This window comes from Lethenteron reissneri, chromosome 22, assembly GCF_015708825.2.
Source record: "Lethenteron reissneri isolate LAM-NWPU_2019-01 chromosome 22, ASM1570882v1, whole genome shotgun sequence".
In the NCBI taxonomy this organism is placed as follows: Eukaryota; Metazoa; Chordata; class Hyperoartia; order Petromyzontiformes; family Petromyzontidae; genus Lethenteron; species Lethenteron reissneri.
The window spans coordinates 14,957,783-14,976,955 of NC_083800.1; the positions used below are offsets into that span (position 1 = coordinate 14,957,783).

The 19,173-nt window shown below is 48.7% G+C and overlaps 2 protein-coding genes across 4 annotated transcripts in view; both read left to right on the top strand.

Annotated features, from left to right (window-relative positions):
• Positions 1-1,119: 1,119 nt before the first annotated feature.
• Positions 1,120-13,822, top strand: LOC133345686 (TBC1 domain family member 14-like). 2 transcript variants are annotated; one of them, XM_061556654.1, is made up of 9 exons: positions 1,120-1,277; positions 2,926-3,032; positions 3,524-3,604; positions 6,004-6,116; positions 7,953-8,024; positions 8,699-8,821; positions 9,746-9,855; positions 10,131-10,389; positions 10,979-13,822. In XM_061556654.1, exons 1-9 carry the CDS (start codon positions 1,171-1,173, stop codon positions 11,054-11,056), a joined length of 1,050 nt encoding a protein of 349 aa, XP_061412638.1. In that variant the 5' UTR covers positions 1,120-1,170; the 3' UTR covers positions 11,057-13,822. The 2 variants fall into 2 exon arrangements, with proteins under 2 accessions (XP_061412638.1, XP_061412639.1); XM_061556655.1 differs by lacking the exon at positions 8,699-8,821.
• A 3,999-nt stretch (positions 13,823-17,821) lies between these two features.
• Positions 17,822-19,173, top strand: part of QTRT1 (queuine tRNA-ribosyltransferase catalytic subunit 1) — a 29,899-nt gene continuing 28,547 nt past the window's right edge. For both annotated transcript variants that reach the window (XM_061556658.1, XM_061556657.1), the window contains exon 1: positions 17,822-18,071. In XM_061556658.1, coding sequence (XP_061412642.1) covers positions 17,859-18,071 — 213 coding nt within the window. In that variant the 5' untranslated portion in view covers positions 17,822-17,858. The remainder of the gene's footprint in view (positions 18,072-19,173) is intronic.

Here is a 19,173-nt window from a genome sequence, read left to right on the forward strand (position 1 = left end):
AGTTAAACGAAAAAGCGTTTAGCGAGGAATCACTGTACTGATCACGTATGCACTGTAAATCAGCCTGTAGTCATCACATGGTGGGAGAAATAACTGAGATTAGGGTACGACGCCGCGCACCGTATCATTCCGCTTACTGTATTACACCACTCAGCTGCGCAGCTCGAGAAAGCAGTTGTCGACCACTCAGAAACCGCGTTCTAATGGGAAAATGTTTCCGAATAGATGAACTGGATGATAGCGAAAATGCGTTGTGTGAAAACGCGTTAAGTGAGAACTTACCGTACACCACGCAAAGTACACACTCTATTCGACAAGTCTATTCACCAGTGAGTTTGGGTTCATGAATTGTGACAAACCGGTGCTACGATGTAGGAGTCGATTCCTAATTGACTGAATTTCAAGATAATACTACTCACTGTCTACAAGGTTCTCCATGGACTCACCCCTCTCCTACCTCTCCCCTCTCATCTCATTCTACTCCCCTCCACACACTCTCCCCTCTCATCTTACTCTACTCCCCTCACGCACTCTGCTACCTCTCCCCTCTCATCTCACTCTACTCCCCTCCACGCAATCTCCTACCTCTCCCTCTCATCTCATTCTACTCCTCTCCACACACTCTCCTACCTCTCATCTCACTCTACTCCCCTCCTCGCACTTGCCTCCCTCTCCCCTCTCATCTCATTCTACTCCCCTCCACACACTCTCCTACCTCTCCCCTCTCATGTCACTCTACTCCCCTCCACGCAATCTCCTACCTCTCCCCTCTCATCTCACTCTACTCCCTGCCACGCACTCACTTACCTCTCCCATCTCATCTCACTCTACAAAATTACTGTTTATGGACTGCATCTTGACATGCAGTTCCATCTCAAGACAGTCAAAAGCTTGGGTTTCCTCCAGGCTCCCCACTTACCTCCACAAATATACTCCTCGTGGAATTGCCCATTCATCCCAAACAAGCTTGAGTCTTTGAGACTCCTTGAGGCTTTCCTCGGTAAATTTGTGCGAATGTGTTTATTGTTTCTGTTCCTTTCATGGTAATGTAGAGTGTGTGTGTGAAGCAACGGGAAGTTTTCCAGTGGTGTGTCCTTGGAAAAGCAGCCGCATGGACTCCTGCTGTGGCTCTCCGGGGCTCGCTGTCGGTCGTGTGCAGAGGTACGAGAAATGCAGAGGCGTAAGAAGCAGCTGAAGGAGCGGTGCAAGCAGGAGGAGAACATCTCCATCTCGGTTGCCGTGTGGAACACGGAAATTCTGCCCCACTGGGACCGCACGTGAGTTCCCATGACACCCATCCCGCCATGCTGTGATGTTACAGGAAACCGGAACGATCACATGGGTCTGCTCACCGTGACACTGCTGCTCTCACTGCCCCTGTACCGAGGGAACAAATAGACCTTGGTCGCAGCGATAGCCAGGTCGGCAGATACCTTTATTTTTTGTTAATTAGGCACCTTCGATGTGGTACGTGGTACAATAAAGCCGAGAGGTGTAATATTATAATTACTCAGGTTAGAGTGGAGCGCTGCATATTGTGTGGGTTCAATCCTAATATAGGGTGTATGGGCTTCGACCACGTGTTTGAAATGAGAGGGATAGTGAAGTGGCACAGGATGAGCCGGTTCTGGGTTTGGCAGGGGATAAAGGAATTGAGGAGCCTCATTCAGGTCGCCAATTCATTCGGCATGCAGCATGCACCGAGTGAAATAATTAGCTGCGGAACCCATGCGGCAATATTCAGAACAGGTGCAGGGCTAAATTTCATCAGGAAATTAACCTATGGACTGTGCCAAACCTAGCCCAAGTTTCATATGTATTGGAACCCCCTCTCACGCAATTGAGAGGCGGATGAGACCACAGCAGCAGGACACCAGCCACTAGCAGGTCTGCCCAACATCCAGCCAGCAGTGGAGAGAGGAGCCGACCACAGAGAACAGTCATGTTGAATGCTTGGCCATCTGCTCGGGGAGCAGAGGCACATTTGATGATGAGAAAACGCTTCAGCAGTGGGCGAGCGCAAGGATGGCACCTTGAGCGCCATCCTGTGGAGGAAAGCAGCGGTGCGAACCGGGGCAGCTGAGTATCACAGAAGCCAATAATCTGCTGCCATTGTCCGACTTGTGCCGTTAAGTCCAATATTGTACTGTTGAGGTGGTGATTGTGGTACTGTGAATGAGAAGGGGTGCTTGGGGATTTCTGTGTACTGCATCTCACAATAAGTACACTGGTGAGGTGGTTTAATATTGGCCACTTAGAGTTCGTGATCGTGAGGAGTGCCATCTACTGGAGTGGAGAGGTGTGAGGGGATGTCTGATAACAGTGGGCGTTGGAAGGCTGAGTGTCTCAACAACTCCCGAACCTGAAGGACGAATCATGAACTTTATTTACTATGGAGAAATCTGATGAGCTATGAAGCTCTTTTTCATAGATGTTCAGGGTTAAAAATCACGAAAGTGCGAAATCCAACGGGCCTCGCACTACTGTGACAGAGTGGGAACTTCCTCATATCTGGACGAAGAAGCAAAACAGCATTAAGTGCCAACGGTGGCCAAGATAGCCCTATCCCAGAGTCCGGAATGCGCTTGGACAATTGATGCGAGTGGGTACATGTTTGTATGTTACTATTTATAAGATACCGTGTGTGGAGACTTGCTGTTCGAAGTTGTGGAAGCATATCGGGTGACTGACCGTTTTAAAGACAATCAATTCTAGTAATGCTTCGCCTCAGGTGAAAGGTTGCCTCGTTCTCACCACGAACTAAACCATCATATGAGCACCTCGTGACCTGGCTAACCAAAAATGTCATAGCGGACACCGGCAACGGTCTATATAGTTAGCGACTACGTCACACGGTGCCAGCATTACAAACGAAGCGAATGTGAGACGTTGGTGATGTTAACGTGGAGAACGCTCTACATTTAGGAGGCAGACCCGGAAAGCCAAGGACCTCTGGTGGCAAGGCATCCCTCCCAGCGTGCGGGGCAGAGTGTGGAGGCTGACCATCGGCAATGAGCTCAACATCACACACGGTCAGCGGCATGCCGTGCCTGCACACTGGCATGCCACATCCTCTGCCGCACTCTCACTGCTGTGGCGGCCACGTGGTTCCACACACGCCCCCCCCCCCCCAGTACCGAACCACTGATGTCAGTATTCTGCACAAATATAACTGAGAGACTTGCGGGTCAGAGCTCTGTTATTATTGCCGATGGAGAGAAGTGCGGGACTGGACTGTGAGGCATGGCCGTGTGAATAACGGTGGAACAATGCAATGATTTAGAACATGCTTTTACAGGATATGGCCGTTATAAATTTGCACATGATAAGCCACTTTGTTGAGCGATCATTTGTGGCCAGGCTGCTTCTGAAAAAGAGCTATATAGCTCAGTGAGCCTTTCCTGATAAAATATAAATAGTACATTTATTTTAAAATATAAATCTTCAATCTGCCGATGTGTGAATCGAGAGCCCACTCTTTGACGGATCTCTAAAAAGCACGTGTCCTCTCCGCTCGTTTCAGAGCTGTACGAGATCTTCCTTTCTCGAGCAGAAGAACGGTGGAAAAGCTTCAGTGAGACGAGCTCCAACGTTGAAGCTGAAGGTAACCATAGAATTCACCAAGAGGGCATTGGAAACCTCAGCCTTGCTGGCGCTCCTAACACAGGGAATTGGGAGTTTTCCCTCTCGCCCAATGCCAATGCATTGAGAGAGGCCAGGATTAGGGTTTAATTTAATGGTCCCAGGTTATTTCGTTACATTGGTGGCAAAATACAGTCCAGCCAATTACAGGGCATGGACCCGAACATGGACGGAATCGCCACCAAAGTTGTGCATTGTTTATGTTTCAGTGCCACAAATCTAACAAGTGAAGGAGTACAAATACTTGGGGTCCATCACCAACTCTAAATTAAGTTTCACTCCATCTTGCTTACATTTAAAGAAAATGAAGGTTAAAAGTGGCTTCCTATACAGGCATAAGGACTGCATGCCGTCTATGCTAATTTTAGATATGGTAAGAGCAACAATACTTCCAATGTTTATTGCCATGATTTACTTCATCAGTTTGCTTCTGAGGTTTGCATTAAAGAAGCTAAACTCAATCGACCAATTCAGGTCTTAGCTTTGCTCTGGATGCTCTCTTCAGTACCCACCATTGTGACAATTACATTGGTTCATCTTGAAACTGTCTCTGCCCATAGAAACATCCCACTGGGCTCTGTTTATTTTAAAGGTCCTCTTGGATAAATCTGATAAATACTAGATGGATCAATTGACCCTGAAAGAAAATAAACTAAGCCTAAAAAGCTCCTCCGACTTACTCTTAGAAACCCCCCAGGTTCGATTCGGTCTGCAGTAAAAAGGTCCTTCTCGGTGGCTGCTCCCTCGTTGTGAAATCGCTTTCATGGTAGCTTTGGGAATTAAATTGTTGATGACCGTGAGACAGTTACGTTCATTCTTCAAACTCAAGTTCCTTGATAGGTGTAGCCGTCGTCAATAATCGTCAGAGATGTGTGAGCTGGAGCTTATTTGGAGCATAAATTCCGGTTGCTCATTGTGTTTATTTGTTAATGAATTTTTTTTTCCTTTTATTTTGTTCACAAAAGAATCTAGTCTTGTTATTTACTTTTGACATTTTTTCATTGGTTCCCACTTCCTGTAGCATGTAAAGCACATGCACCAATACTCACTGTTTGTATCATGACCTATGTAACCATGATTGTAACTCAGATCCGTACTGTGGTAGTAACATTTGTGTAATTGCAGAATGTAATAAATAAAATAAATCTAATATAAATAATCACAACCACAATTGAACCTTATGCCGGTACTCCGGGGTACCATTCCCGCACAATGTCCGTGATGCAGTCGTTTTTAGTCTGCTGATTGTCGGCGATGCGGCAATCGACTCATCTCGGCGAGCTGTACATGATGCATTATTCAAAGTTTAACTTTTCGATAACGGATTTTTTTATGCTAATGTTTGACGATTCGACATCGTGGAGTAGTACTGATTTCGGATTTATTGGTACCCCATTCGCGGAGTTAAGTAACACCCCTGGAAAAAATAGTGTCCCAGAAATAAAATATTTAATTGCCTCGGCCATTTTGTATTATTTGGTACTCCGGGGTATCGCCATGAGGATCAATTATCCCCTCCACTCACAGGTCTTGCCTCCCAGCGGTAGAGGCACCAGTGGCTGCATTTCCATGTCTTTGGTCCACAGCATATGTTTGTCAACATTCTATTAACATTTGGAAAAAAATATAAAAAACTGTACTTTTGGAAAAGCACAGTCAGTGCCACGAATAAACCCGTAAATTAGACTTGAGATGATTTAAAATGTGAATGTTAATGGACGAGACAGACCAAATGCAAATTAGGAGGGTGGTAGGGTGGTGCTTTGGTAACGCTTGTGTCACACAGCAAGAAGGGCCTGGGTTCGATTCCTAACCCAGGCTACTTTCTGTGTACGCTGTGTAGATTCTCCCCCTGCTCTAAATTGATATCCTCCGGTTTCTCCAGTTTCCTCCAATAGCTAAAACATGCTGAAACGGTATCTGCAAATTACTCTTGGGAGTAGACACGGTGACATCGCCCTCTGGATTTGAGACTCGCTAAGACTTCCCTGGGTAAACAAGCGTCACATTCACCCTTTCCTGTTCCGAGACGTCTGCAATTTGCAGGGTGGGGCCCCGTTCACCGCTGAATCTCGGAACATGCAAGCGGTTAGCGTTAATTGTATTTAGAGAGGCATGGTGCCGTTGTTTTTTTAAGACATTGTGCTGACCGCATAGGACTGTAGCAACATGACCGCACTCTACGATAGCTGGCGCCAAACTGCTACACGCCCTCCCACATGGCGTTGTGGGAGCCTCGGTAGCGATAAAGTTATTTTATTTTAGTTTTCCTTCCGGTTCCGCTCCAATGACGTACGTGTCCATGAAGATGTTATAATTTCATTGGGAGGCGTTGATGCACTGTGCTGCGGGGTGGTGCAGAGGCTGCTGCTGCTGCTGTTGCTGCCACAGCGGAGGCCGACCGGGAGGCCAGCCTGGAGCTCATCAAACTCGACATCTCGCGCACCTTCCCCACGCTCTGCATCTTCCAGAAGGTGCGTTTCCTCCCAGGCCGCCCCCAATGCCCGATAAAATAAGCGATTGCCTTCTGGGGCCAATAGCCGCACGCAAAGACATGGAGAATCTCAACCGCTACCTTAGGTTTCAGCGACATTTTAACTACTGTCTCCACCTGCACACAATTGGTCAACTGTGTCCAACTTTTGTCGTAGGGCGAGAATGTCTCTGGTTGTTTGACCGCTCAGCTAGCGCTGTTGTCCCCAGCCGTTGGTGGCGTCCCTACTGAGCAGGGAACGTGCAGTTTTGGCTCTGCCAGATGTCGTCTCTTGGCGGTCAACAGAAAGCATTTGCTGGTGCACAAAGAAGCACGAAGTTTATATAAATAAAAAACTGAGCTACAAAAATTTGCATGCGCATCGCAGTACTCAGCCCTTCGGGAATCGGTGTAGTTGTTTTCCTCGGTAAGAAAACTGCAGTTTGACACGTAGTTTCCCGTGACTCGTGACCTCTAACCCGGAGTATCTCCTACGTTTCCTCGTCCTGAGAAAAGTGACTCCCAAACATGGAACGGGAAGTATTTTAATGTAAAATATAATTAATATTTTATATATTGTTAAATACAACTCGTACAGTCAATGTATAGAATGAAAATATTTAATATAGTGGACCCGAACTGTACTGTACATGTAAAAGTAAACCTGAATATAAGGTTAATGACATGTACTGTCCAGTAAATATTACACAGTTTAAAAACGAACAAACTATAAATATTCACTACCACTTAATTTTAATTTAGGGGCCCATTGCAAAACAATAAGAGCACTGATAAATAAAGAAAAATTGTGCATCTGAACCTCACTGGAGGATGCTGGGAGCATATGAACTGGGACCTGCGATGCGCCGCTTGGGAGACAAGATGGAGATGAGACGGCGCGTGTTTTCTTCCGCAGCAGCATAATCGCAAGCAGTACAGTTACGATGCAAACAGGAATATTGCAGTTAACTGCGAATGGTCGAGGCACAGGGGTTGTGATCGGCAAACCTGTATCTCAATACATTTTGCGTGAATAGTCAAATCCGCTTTGGGGAAACCCTCGATGGCCAAGGTTTCGGTGAAGTAACTACAAGGTTAAACCACAGTCAGGTGTTCAGCTCACCAGCCACTATGGCATTCATCTTATTAGCGGAGAGACGCACGGCATATTTATATAATTCTCTTCTTTGCTTCCAGTAAACACCATTGAGCTGTTTATGTTGTTGGGGTTACTGCAGAACATGCGATTCCTCCTCGGAACTTAATTGTCAACCCTCACACAGAAGAGTTTATCGCAACCCAAACTCCTAACCCAGGAGTTGGCAACGAAAATAATAATAATAATAATACCCATATTGTTCGAATTCTGTAAATTCAATATTTTAAGAGCCACCAATGCATGTTAATAGGAGACAGTCCTTAATAGCTAACGTCGCAAAGCAGTACTTAATGAGTCACAGGTTGCCGAGCCCCTGCCCTCACCTGAACCCTAACCAGCTCATCACACCCATGATAATTGCACCTCTGATGAGGCAGTCTCTAAACCGTGACATAATGTGCCTCCTTTTGTTACAAAAGTGTTAGGTGTGTGGTTTCCCAAATATTAAGACTACGGGGGTTTACCTCCAGTCAGCTCACGCTCGTCTCACAAACTGAGAAGCGTCAAACGCGGTGGTGTTGATTGAAGGGGTGTCGATAGTTATTGTGCCCCTGCCAGGCGGTGGTCATGGTGGAGAGATCAGAATCGGATTATTTCATAATCAGAATATTTATTTATACTGGAGGAACCCAATGAGTTCTCCAGTAGTAGTTTGTGTGTCCCGTGTGGTTGTTGCAGGGTGGACCCTACCACGACGTGCTGCACAGTGTGCTGGGCGCCTACACCTGCTACCGGCCGGACGTGGGCTACGTGAGTTGCCCGGGCCTCGCCGTGTGCTTGGCGGTGTCTCTCCCGAACGCGGATGGAAAATCAACAGCATCGGGTCGCGTTCTCTCGCCTCGCCACAATCGATGTCGCTTCAAATGAGTAAAAATGTGAAAATCCCGTCCAATTACTCGCATGGCTATTCCCGCCCCCGCCTAGCAAATGAACGCCCATCGCCGAGTCAGGTGTTGAGTCCGCTTGTGCCGCGTGTGGAATCGGAGAATCTGCACTCGAATTTGTTTTGTTAGTCCAGAGAGCGCCATATAAATTAAATGTAGACATTCACTTCCACGGCCATCAGTAGCTGTCGTGATCTCTGCCGGGAAGTTGCAAGTGGAGTTTTTCGTTTTATGAATGGGAATCATCTACGAGGCAATTGCATGCATGTCATCACTTGCTCTCATTTCAACACGAAAACTGATAAGTTCTTGGGAAAACAAAACTGTTGTCTATAGTGTGGATCGCCACATTCTACTAATGTGCTACACCATGCTGCTTCTTTTCTAACCTCGAAGTTAATTTGTTGTAGTGTTTAGACTAATGCTTTGTGAACTTATGAATTACAGTATTGACTTAAGTGAATAACTCATTGTGATGCCCTGTGCTGTAACTGTGCGCTGTAGGACTGTGGTGTAACGCTGCATGTTTTTCAGGTGCAGGGCATGTCCTTCATTGCTGCTGTGCTGCTGCTGAATATGGACACGGCCGATGCCTTCATTGCCTTTGCCAACTTACTGAACCGACCCTGCCAGATGGCCTTTTTCCGCGTTGACCATGGCCTGGTGTGTGCGCTGGAGACTGTGAAACTAATTCACGGCACATCACCGGGAACAAACGAAAGCTCCCTTTTCTGCGGTTGTCCGCTATTCTAATCGCATGCCGTAATTAATTCTGTAACACCTCTTTATTAATAATGACAACTTCTGTAAGATCACAATTGATATTCGGGTCCGTTTGCGCAAGTCAAATGTGTGTCGTATACCCTCCTCCACCCAACACGTTAACAAACGTGCCAATTTATCACTGCTTCAGCAGCACCACCGCATTGTTGGAGAGTCATCCGCACACGTTTTTACTTGGCTGTGTCAGGTGGAGGAGGGTTTACAACACACATTTTGCTTACGCGATCCGACGCAAATATCAATTATGAACCATTGAATTGGTCGCGAAAGTCCACCCATGTTAAACTTCCATAACTTGGCATTGGCCACTGGTAAGTTTAACGGCAGCTGTTAACCAGTTGACGCCCTACTTCCGAGCATCGCCAAGGCAGCCGCTTGCGCCTGTCTAAGGGTCTCTCCCTTTATCTGCCGACCGCTGGCTGCCACTCCCATGCCGGCGACCTGCGAGAGCAGGCGATCGGCTACGGGTGCTGATGTGTCGGTCAGTAGCTGTGGGAACTCAGAACTCCCGCACGCTGACACCAAGGCAGACCATACACATGCAAGGTCCCGCCACTTGGCCCCGGTCTCGGTGTGTCGAGCAGACGTGCGCTTACACACACGTGCACAGTGCGCGGCCCTCAGTGCGGCCTCTGCTGTTTCTTGCGATGAAAGTAATTTGAATTTGCCATTTTTCTGCAAAACGTTATGTCATGGCAGTTAGTGGAAGTATGAATTGGGGTAGCGATACTGGGGGTGTGTAAGAATTGTGCACAGCCTGCAGAAAAGACACTTCCCTGATTGACTTGTGCGCGTCTGTTGCAGATGCTCGCTTACTTTGCAGCCTTTGAAGTTTTCTTTGAAGAAACCCTCCCACAGCTCTTTTCACATTTCAAGAAGAACAATTTGACTCCAGATATTTATTTGATCGACTGGTATGAATACAAACGCAGCATCACTACACTCTTAAGTATATATGTTTTATGTAAAAATAAGGAAAGTGGCTTTCCACTCGGTCATGCTAGGTGTGGTGCTCATGACCCTTTTACAACCCTCGGTGTAAATTCCACATTCCTGTGGTGGGGGTACACCTGTCCAGAGTAAAGCTGCTGTTGACTTCCCGCAGAGTAGTACTCCATCTTGATGTCGCTGCTGACGGGGCTCGGTGTGGATGTCCTGCACTGCCCTCTCCACTGCGTGATGCGTGCAGGATCTTCACCCTCTACAGCAAGTCGCTGCCCCTGGACGTCGCGTGCCGCGTCTGGGACATCTTCTGCCGTGACGGGGAGGAGTTCCTCTTCCGCACGGCGCTCGCCATCCTGCACCTGTACGACGACGTGCTGCTGCACATGGACTTCATCCACATGGCCCAGCTGCTGACTCGCCTCCCCGAGGACCTGCAGGCCAGCGAGCTCTTCTCTTCCATCTCGGCCATCCAGCTGCAGAGCCGCAACAAGAAGTGGAGCCAGGTACAGGGGCCGCCCTCTGTGCCACACCGCAGAGTGTCCGGTACACTCGGGCCCCGCCGAGAACCTCGCGTGAGCGACACGCATTCCTTGCGCGAGGTCTAACGTGGGTGGTGTCGCGGGCTCACGGTAGTGCATTCACCGATCGTTGCAGAGGTTCACGGTTCGAATTCGTCAACCGCCCCAAGTACTAACTGCGCTGGGTGTATTAACGGTAATGATATGACACGTCGTCGGCTTCACAGTGGAAGTTACAGATCCGGTGACGTCATACACGAGTAGGGCATTGTGTGCTGCCGTCATCGGCCAAATTTGAAACATTTCCCACAAACTACTCAATTGGGGTTATCCTCGGCCGCGTATATACGTTGCACTTCTTTTGCAACGTATGTAGCCAACCGTGCTAATTGGAGGTAGAATCATCGCCCCCTCCTGCGAAAACTTAGCAGGACCCTCTTGAGGATTTCCTGGGTAAACAAGTGCAGTAATAATAACAAAAACGATCATTTGCCAAGTTGTCCTTGGGAAGTGGCGCACATTTCACGAGTGTTGATGGGGGTGCGGGTGGTGGTTCGTGTTTTGGCGCGGGCAGGTGCTCGCCACCCTACTAAGGGACTGCAGGGACTCGGGCAGAAGCAGCAAGGCCAACAGCCCCAGCCTGAGGCACTGAGCCCCCCGGGGCAGCTCCAGCAGCACCTCCCTCGCCGCCCATGCGCCGCGATGATCGTCTCCGTGAATGCCGGGAGCCGCATCAGGAATCGTGCCTTGCTGACAACACAGACTGCTGGGTGGGACTCGCGACTCGTGAAGGAATGGGTTCACTGATGCTCTCGACATCGCAGCAGACATCCTTTATCCAAATGAATTGCCGTTAGCAGCTTTTTAAATAAATGTAGAATACTGTACTATCTTGCACTTCTTTTTATTCAGGGAAAATTACTTGTTATTGATCAGGAAGTGTTTGTTTTGCTGTTCTGTTGCTGTTTAAAAGTGTTTTTTCTATTCAAGTTTTGTTCTTTCAGTTTTGTGAGCAATAACCATTTATTTAATGTGGGACCACGGAGACTTTCAAGGGTCATTGCTGCTCCTAGGTCAGGTTTTATGAACTATTTAGGAGCATTCATTATTCACCGAGCTGAGCAAGAAGATCAACTAAGTGAAGAAGCTCAACACATTCATTGAATAATTGTTGGTTGATAAGGGCGCAGAATAGCCACATTCAGACAAATCTCAATTGAGAGAAATGCCCCATTTTCCTGCCTTAAATGTTACATTTATCGCAAATTTTAATTGTCCTTGGAGCCCAACGTGGGTTGGAGCTAGGGGTGCAGTTTGCACAAGAATCAAACGACTAGATTTCCAAAACTGTAGAACACAACATTAGATCCTCATTGCGGTTCTCCATCTTGCACAATCCAAATCGCTCCAGCTAATGCGACGTTCAGAGATTGAGGGGTTCGTCGTGGCTTTCATGAATATCCCTTACGTCGCAGTTGTGCTTTGCATAACAACGTGGCAGAAGGCTCCCCCGTTGCGGTGCAAAGTCATCAGGAGATCACTCGGAGTGCTTTCTGAGGACGAGCGCTCCCAATCAAACCTAGGCCTCCAAGGTGTTCATTTAATTTTAAATGTGGTTTTAATCACAACTCGGTAGGTGTGACATCAATGTGATTGGGTAGCATATTGTGAACTGACCTTATAATGAATGTACCTTAGCATTTTACTTAACGTATGCGTTTGTTTAGGAAATAATGCAATGAGTTTTTTGTGAGTGGCTTATGTGTTTCCTGATTGCAGTAGAACTTCGTTGGTTTATTCCATACTGGTCACAAATCCTGCTGCCCACAGGGGTCAGCAGACCTGCGGTTCTCCCAGTTGTGCGCAGAGCTCCCAAGATTCGCGAAGCGTTAAAATCTTCGACGGAAGCGGTGGCAAAACGCGGTCTCTGTGCTGCAGCCGGTTGTCAAGTGCTGGCGACTCCCTAGGGGGCGCGCCAATGTCTCTCTCCCGTGTGCCTGTCCGAGGCGCAAGGCGAATGGTGGAAATTTAAACTGGTTCATGAAAGTCGGGAGGTTCGCACATTGAATACAATACTCACCCAAGTGATGACCTGTATTCATCAGATCTTTATTCAAATAGTGGGCTCCTCCATTGAAGACAATGGGGATGCTGCCACTTTATAGGAATCGTATGGAGAGGAGCAATGTAAAATGAGAATGCCCTTGTTATGCACGATGTGAGAATAATAACATAGGTCCTGTCCTTGATACAACGTTACTAAACATGGGATATTCCAATGGGTAATTATTTAGCTAACACAGGAAATGTGCCTTGATGTTGCAAGCAATTCCCTATGGCCCATGATGCTGCAGATCAGAGGGAAACGTCTGTTACTTGACCTGTATCTCCTGCAGAGCTTCGTGAAAGGGGAAATAGGCGGTGACACGGTCACCACTTGTTGAAAAGCTTCACGGTTCGTGTTACAGTGGCCGTCCGGATTAATACTGCTGTGTGTTAACGATAACAATACTCAGCGCCGTCGTCTTCACAATCGACGTTCAAGATACCGTGAAGTATTTCACAAGAGTAGGCCAGTGTGCCGGTGTTGTGGTCCATTTTTTTATTTAGCTGCAAATTACTCAATTGGAATATACATGGCGATCATGATGCCCTATTTGCAGGACCACCCTGAACAGTCTTGCCAGTGAGGCTTTAATTGGTAAATAAGCGTAATGATGACAATAATGAGTGGGTGAAGGTGATGCTGCACCCAGACAACGCCGTCAGTCGGCATAGCCCGCCGTGTTTGCGTATCGTGCCTGATGCTCGTGGCTCTGTGGATCCCCGTGGCGATCAGACTCAACCTGTGGATCAAGTGATATCAAGGGAACCCTCTTATCTGCCAATTTGGTCATTCACAACAGCACCCTATGTCTGTGGATAAGAAGCATTCTGCCGTGCTTTTGCCGAAGCCACTTTTATCATCCGCTGAAGAACAAATGGATACCCACTATAATCTTGATTTCTAAACCTGTTTAAATGCAACCGTATCTCAAGATGCTGGGCGACGTTAAATGTTGTGCCGTACCAATTCTTGCATGTGCAATACCCTGCAGAAAAAGCAATTATTTATAGTTCTCACCTGTACCCAATTTCAAAAGGCGGACGTGTCTGTGTTACAATAATATAGGTACCTTATCAGTTTTTTTAGGACCGCTGTGAACTAAATGTAATGCGGTATACGTTTGTACAATTGCAATGGTGTATATAATCAGTAAATTAAAAATATGGTCGGATTGTGTAATTGTTCCAGTTGGTGTGCGGGTTGGCACGGTACACATGTAAGCATTTTAACGCGTGCATTGCTGAATATTGCTGAAGGAAACCACACCCAGGGGTGGGCACTGGGTTTAATAAAGTGGTATGATGACAAGGAGGCACGCTGTGTACACATTGATTCTTCGGGTTACCGATGAAGAGTATCGATCGACTGAGAACCTGACTACTGTCCGCAACAAATGTGGACATGAGCATCAATGACTTGTAAATAATTATAACCATTGGTAATCTACAAAATCTCTGAACTTAACACAAGGCAGTAAAAGTGATAATGTATAAATGAGCAAAACAAGTCGCCTATAACATTGACAAAAACTCCAAAAGGAATTGCCTGTTGGAGGGACACTGCTGGAAATCAACCCCCGAGTGTCTGGGACAAGTATTATAGAGTGTGCTTTGGGTCTTTCGGTAAAGTCATGTAGATGAAATTTTAAAAAATATCATGACGTTTCGATCGCAACACAAGCAATGGTCATGAGAAAAAATATAACCCGTAAAAACAAAGTTTTTCACTATAAATCCTTTATATGCGTGGCGGCTAGAGTCCTCTCGTCCTCTGGCTTGAGATGGCTGCCACCTATGGGTCAGATGATTGTCTGCCAGTATTAAGCAATTGGCAATTAAATATTTAATTTGTTTTCCCTAAACAGTGTAAAATTTTGGAATTCTTTTTTTCACGAACATTGTCTCGCACAACGAGTCTGTGTGCAAAATGTCAGCTCGATTGGATCACGGGAAGTGGGTTAAAAAACGACCGAAAGATTTGCACGGTCGTAAGCACGCAAGCAAGCTAACTTAATATAAAGGATTTAAAAAGAGGGGGAAAGCTGCTGAGGCAAGCTGTTTGAAAGTTTTAAAATGGGTGTAGCCCAAGGGTCATAAACGAAGTGGGCGGGGCTAGTGATGTTAAAGTGAGAGAGATTAACATGTCAATGTAAACGGCGGCTGTGTTAGTGAGCCTGTTAATGTAAAATCAGAGAGTCTAAAATAACTGCTACCATCGGAAGGTAGGGTGGAAACATCACGGTCAGTTATGACTTAAACTGATTAATAACGTCCTTCCAATGATTGATCAGTTTGTACCCATCTTCTCGGTTGAAATTGTCTGTGTCTATATATCTGGATGGCTTCATGAACGAATCTTTGTTGATAGCTAGTGGGTTTGCAGAGTACCTTCGTCTTGGAGAAATCAATTTCATGTGTGCCCACCGCGTTAAAATAATGATCAGCCACGGCTGAGGTATTTATCCTACCGTGTTTCTCACGAACACAGTCTGAGACATGTTGCTTAGTTTCCCCAATGTAACTACTGCCGCAGGCACAGCTTAGTTTGTATACGCCGGGGTATTGCATGTCAGAGATCACACCCTTCACAGATGGGATCAGATCACGAATTTTATGTACTGTGTCAAATTGAACCTGGATCTAGTGTTTGCTCATGATTTTGGAAATATTTTTGGTGACCCCTGCTATGTATGGCAAGGTTTTGATTAGGTCCTCAGATGGTTCTTTCCCAACGGTTGGGGTGATAGCTTTACGGATTGTGTAGTCTGAATATCCATTCATCTTGAGAGCTTGGTGTACGTGTCCCAGTTCACTAGCTAGGTGATGGTCGGAAATACAACGAGCTCTATGGTGTAGAGTTTGGATGAGGGAATTCTTCTGGGATGGATGGTGGTGGGAGTCAGGTTTTAGGTCGGCATCCGTACGGGTGGCTTTCCTGTAGACTGTCCCATTGAGCCAATTTGGTCTCTTTTCGATTAAAACATCCAAGAATGGTAACTGGCCATCCTTTTCCACCTCCATGGTGAATTTGATGGCTGGGTGTATGGAATTGATGTTGTCGAAGAATTGGTTCAGAGCTGGTAGGACATGTGGCCAGATGATGAACGTGTCATCTACGTTCCTCTTCCACAAGGATAGACGTAGAGTAGATGCCTGGATGGCATCTGAAAAAATTCCATGAAAACATTGGCTTCAACTGGAGATAAGGGAGAACCCATTGGGGTACCTTCAACTTGTTTGTAGAATGTTCCATTCCAGGTGAAGTGTTGGTGAGGCAGTGTCTAACCAGGGCTGGCACATCAGCATTCAGTCCTTGTAGGACCAAAACTTCAATGATTGCAATGGTGTCAGGCATAGGAACTTGGGTAAACAAAGATACTACATCGAAATTAACGAGTAAATCACCTGGAGATAGTGAGATGTCCTTAATTAACGGTACCAAGTGAGCTGAGTTCAGTACAGCTGAGGTGGTCTTACCAGTGAATGGTTGTAAGGTCTCAAGACAGAAATCGGGCCAGTTTGTAGGTGGGTGAGTAAATGGTGGAGACGATAGGACGAAATGGTGTGCCTTTATTAATTTTTGGTAAGCCATACAATCTGGGTGGTCTATCAACTGAGGGTTTTAAGGAAAACCGCTTCGTTGGTTCGATTAAAGATATCGGATCGGTGATATTGTTGGTTTTCGTAACCAGGTGGTTGGCGGGATCTCTTGATTTTGGTAGAGCTACCATCATTAAGTAGGTCCTGAATTTTGTTATTGTAAGTGGTTTTGTCCATGATGACAGTGTCATTGCCCTTGTCGACTGAAAGGATGGCTGTCATCTCTCTTTTTTAATTGCATAAGCTCAAAGCGCTCATCCTTACTGATGTTGCAAATAGGTGTCTTAGCGTTTTGGAGGATCGCAGCGATTTTCGATCTTGCCACGTCTGCAGGAATGTGTCCCAACCCCTGAAGGGCTACGTCGACCTGGGCAATGATATTAACTTGGATGTGTTTATGGGTGACTGCGAAATTCAACCCTTTAGCTAGAACCGATTTTAGGCTGTGGTAAATTGGACTGTTACTCTGATAACAATCTTGTCAACGTCTAACTTTTTAATGTGTGGATCTGGCTTCTTCTTGGAAAGGTTGAACTTGGAAATCAGGTGATCTTTGCATTTCGCTGACATTGAGGCGGCTGAAGAGGCTGTCATGTTTACATGTTCCCAATCAGATGTAGACATTGTTTTTGTCAATGTTAACTGTTATTTCAAGAGAGTCGTCTAAATTGTCTAGTTCTAAACTGCATCCGCACCAAACCATGGCAGCAGATGCGGACAATTGATTAAAATTAAAAACTCTGGTGGGTGGGTGGCCATCGTCGCCCAGAACACTCCATGCAGGATGACTCAATTGCCCGGTTCGCAAACACGGAGGCGGCCTCATCACAGCGACTCACTCCGCCACCTGTGATGCAGTCATCAGGCTCGTGGTCACCCCCATGGGAAACCGCAGCCGTCCGCCTGCAATCTGCATCGGCCGCACGATGGAGCAGGTCGCCACGTGCCGGCCAGGACCCACTTGACTCTGCGTGGGGGGAGGGGCGTGACCGTCGTCATGATGCTGGCACCTGACCTGGAGTGATTGGAAGCCATGGGCCGGATCAGTCGACCCGTGGCACCCGCTGGGTCTGCAGCGTGACCTCCTTGCCAGCGGGTGTTCGACACTTCACGTGGCCTCAACGTGCACCTAGCCTGGCACAAGCGTCGTGGTGACGTCACCGCCACTTAGTGGCGAATGGTGGTTGTTGTAGGGGGGCGTGTTCGTGCCACGCCCTACTCGCGAGGCCACGCCCTACTCGCGAGGCCACGCCCTACTCGAGAGGCCACGCCCTACTCGCGGGGCCACGCCCTACTCGCGGGGCCACGCCCTACTCGCGGGGCCACGCCCTACTCGCGGGGCCACGCCCTACTCGCGAGGCCACGCCCTACTCGCGGGGCCACGCCCTACTCGCGGGGCCACGCCCTACTCGCGGGGCCACGCCCTACTCGCGGGGCCACGCCCTACTCGCGAGGCCACGCCCTACTCGCGGGGCCACGCCCTACTCGCGAGGCCACGCCCTACTCGCGGGGCCACGCCCTACTCGCGGGGCCACGCCCTACTCGCGGGGCCACGCCCTACTCGCGAGGCCACGCCCTACTCGCGAGGCCACGCCCTACTCGCGAGGCCACGCCCTACTCGAGAGGCCACGCCCTACTCGCGGGGCCACGCCCTACTCGCGAGGCCACGCCCTACTCGCGAGGCCACGCCCTGCTCGCGTGACGTCGGCACGCACACTGTACTGGCACAGGGTCTCACTGTACTCGCGATGCCAATGCCGCTGTCTCTGCGCGTCGTGGCCGAGTGCCGCTGGAGCGGCGCCCGCGCCGCCACGCTCGTGGCCCCCCACGGCCCCGTGGCGCTGCCCGTGTTCATGCCGGTGGGCACGCAGGGCACCCTCAAGGGGCTCACCGCGCGACAGCTGCGTCGTCTCGGCTGCGGCATCTGCCTGGGCAACACCTACCACCTGGCCATGCGGCCCGTGAGTCCGACCGCCTCCTGCACAAAGCGCCCCCCGTGGAGCCCACGCAGCCTCTCGCTTGCTGTGAGCGAGAGGCTGCTGCAGCTGCAGCGCCTACGAGGCCTGGAACGGCGCACGAGTCGCTGGGTGTATCCCGTACTCACTGCACCGAGCTACTCCTGTCAGGGCCGTGTCGCCCGAGGGGAAGTCGAGGACTGGCTGAGCTATTCGGCAGCGATGTTGGCCGTCAGTGGGGATGGTTCAGGTCGCCGGATTCGTCGTGCAGTGCACCGACCACTTCGGCACCGCTCCCCCTCCCCCCCACAGAGATCGTGCACGCCCCACATGTACCACCACCACCTTACCACCTGTACCACCACACATGTACCACCACCACCACATGTACCACCACCACCACATGTACCACCACCACCACATGTACCACCACCACCACATGTACCACCACCACCACATGTACCACCACCACCACATGTACCACCACCACCACATGTACCACCACCACCACATGTACCACCACCACCACATGTACCACCACCACCACATGTACCACCACCACACATGTACCACCACCACCACATGTACCACCACCACATGTACCACCACCACCTGTACCACATGTACCACCACCACCACATGTACCACCACCACCTGTACCACATGTACCACCACCACACATGTACCACCACCACATGTACCACCACCACCACCACATGTACCACCACCACCACATGTACCACCACCACCACCACATGTACCACCACCACATGTACCACCACCACCACATGTACCACCACCACCACATGTACCACCACCACCTGTACCACCACCACCTGTACCACCACCACCACCTGTACCACCACCACCACCTGTACCACCACCACCACCTGTACCACCACCACCACCTGTACCACCACCTGTACCACCACCACCTGTACCACCTGTACCACCACCTGTACCACCTGTAACCACCTGTACCACACCTGTACCACCTGTACCACCACCACCTGTACCACCTGTACCACCACCACCTGTACCACCTTACACCACCACCTGTACCACCTGTACCACCACCACCTGTACCCACCACCTGTACCACCTGTAC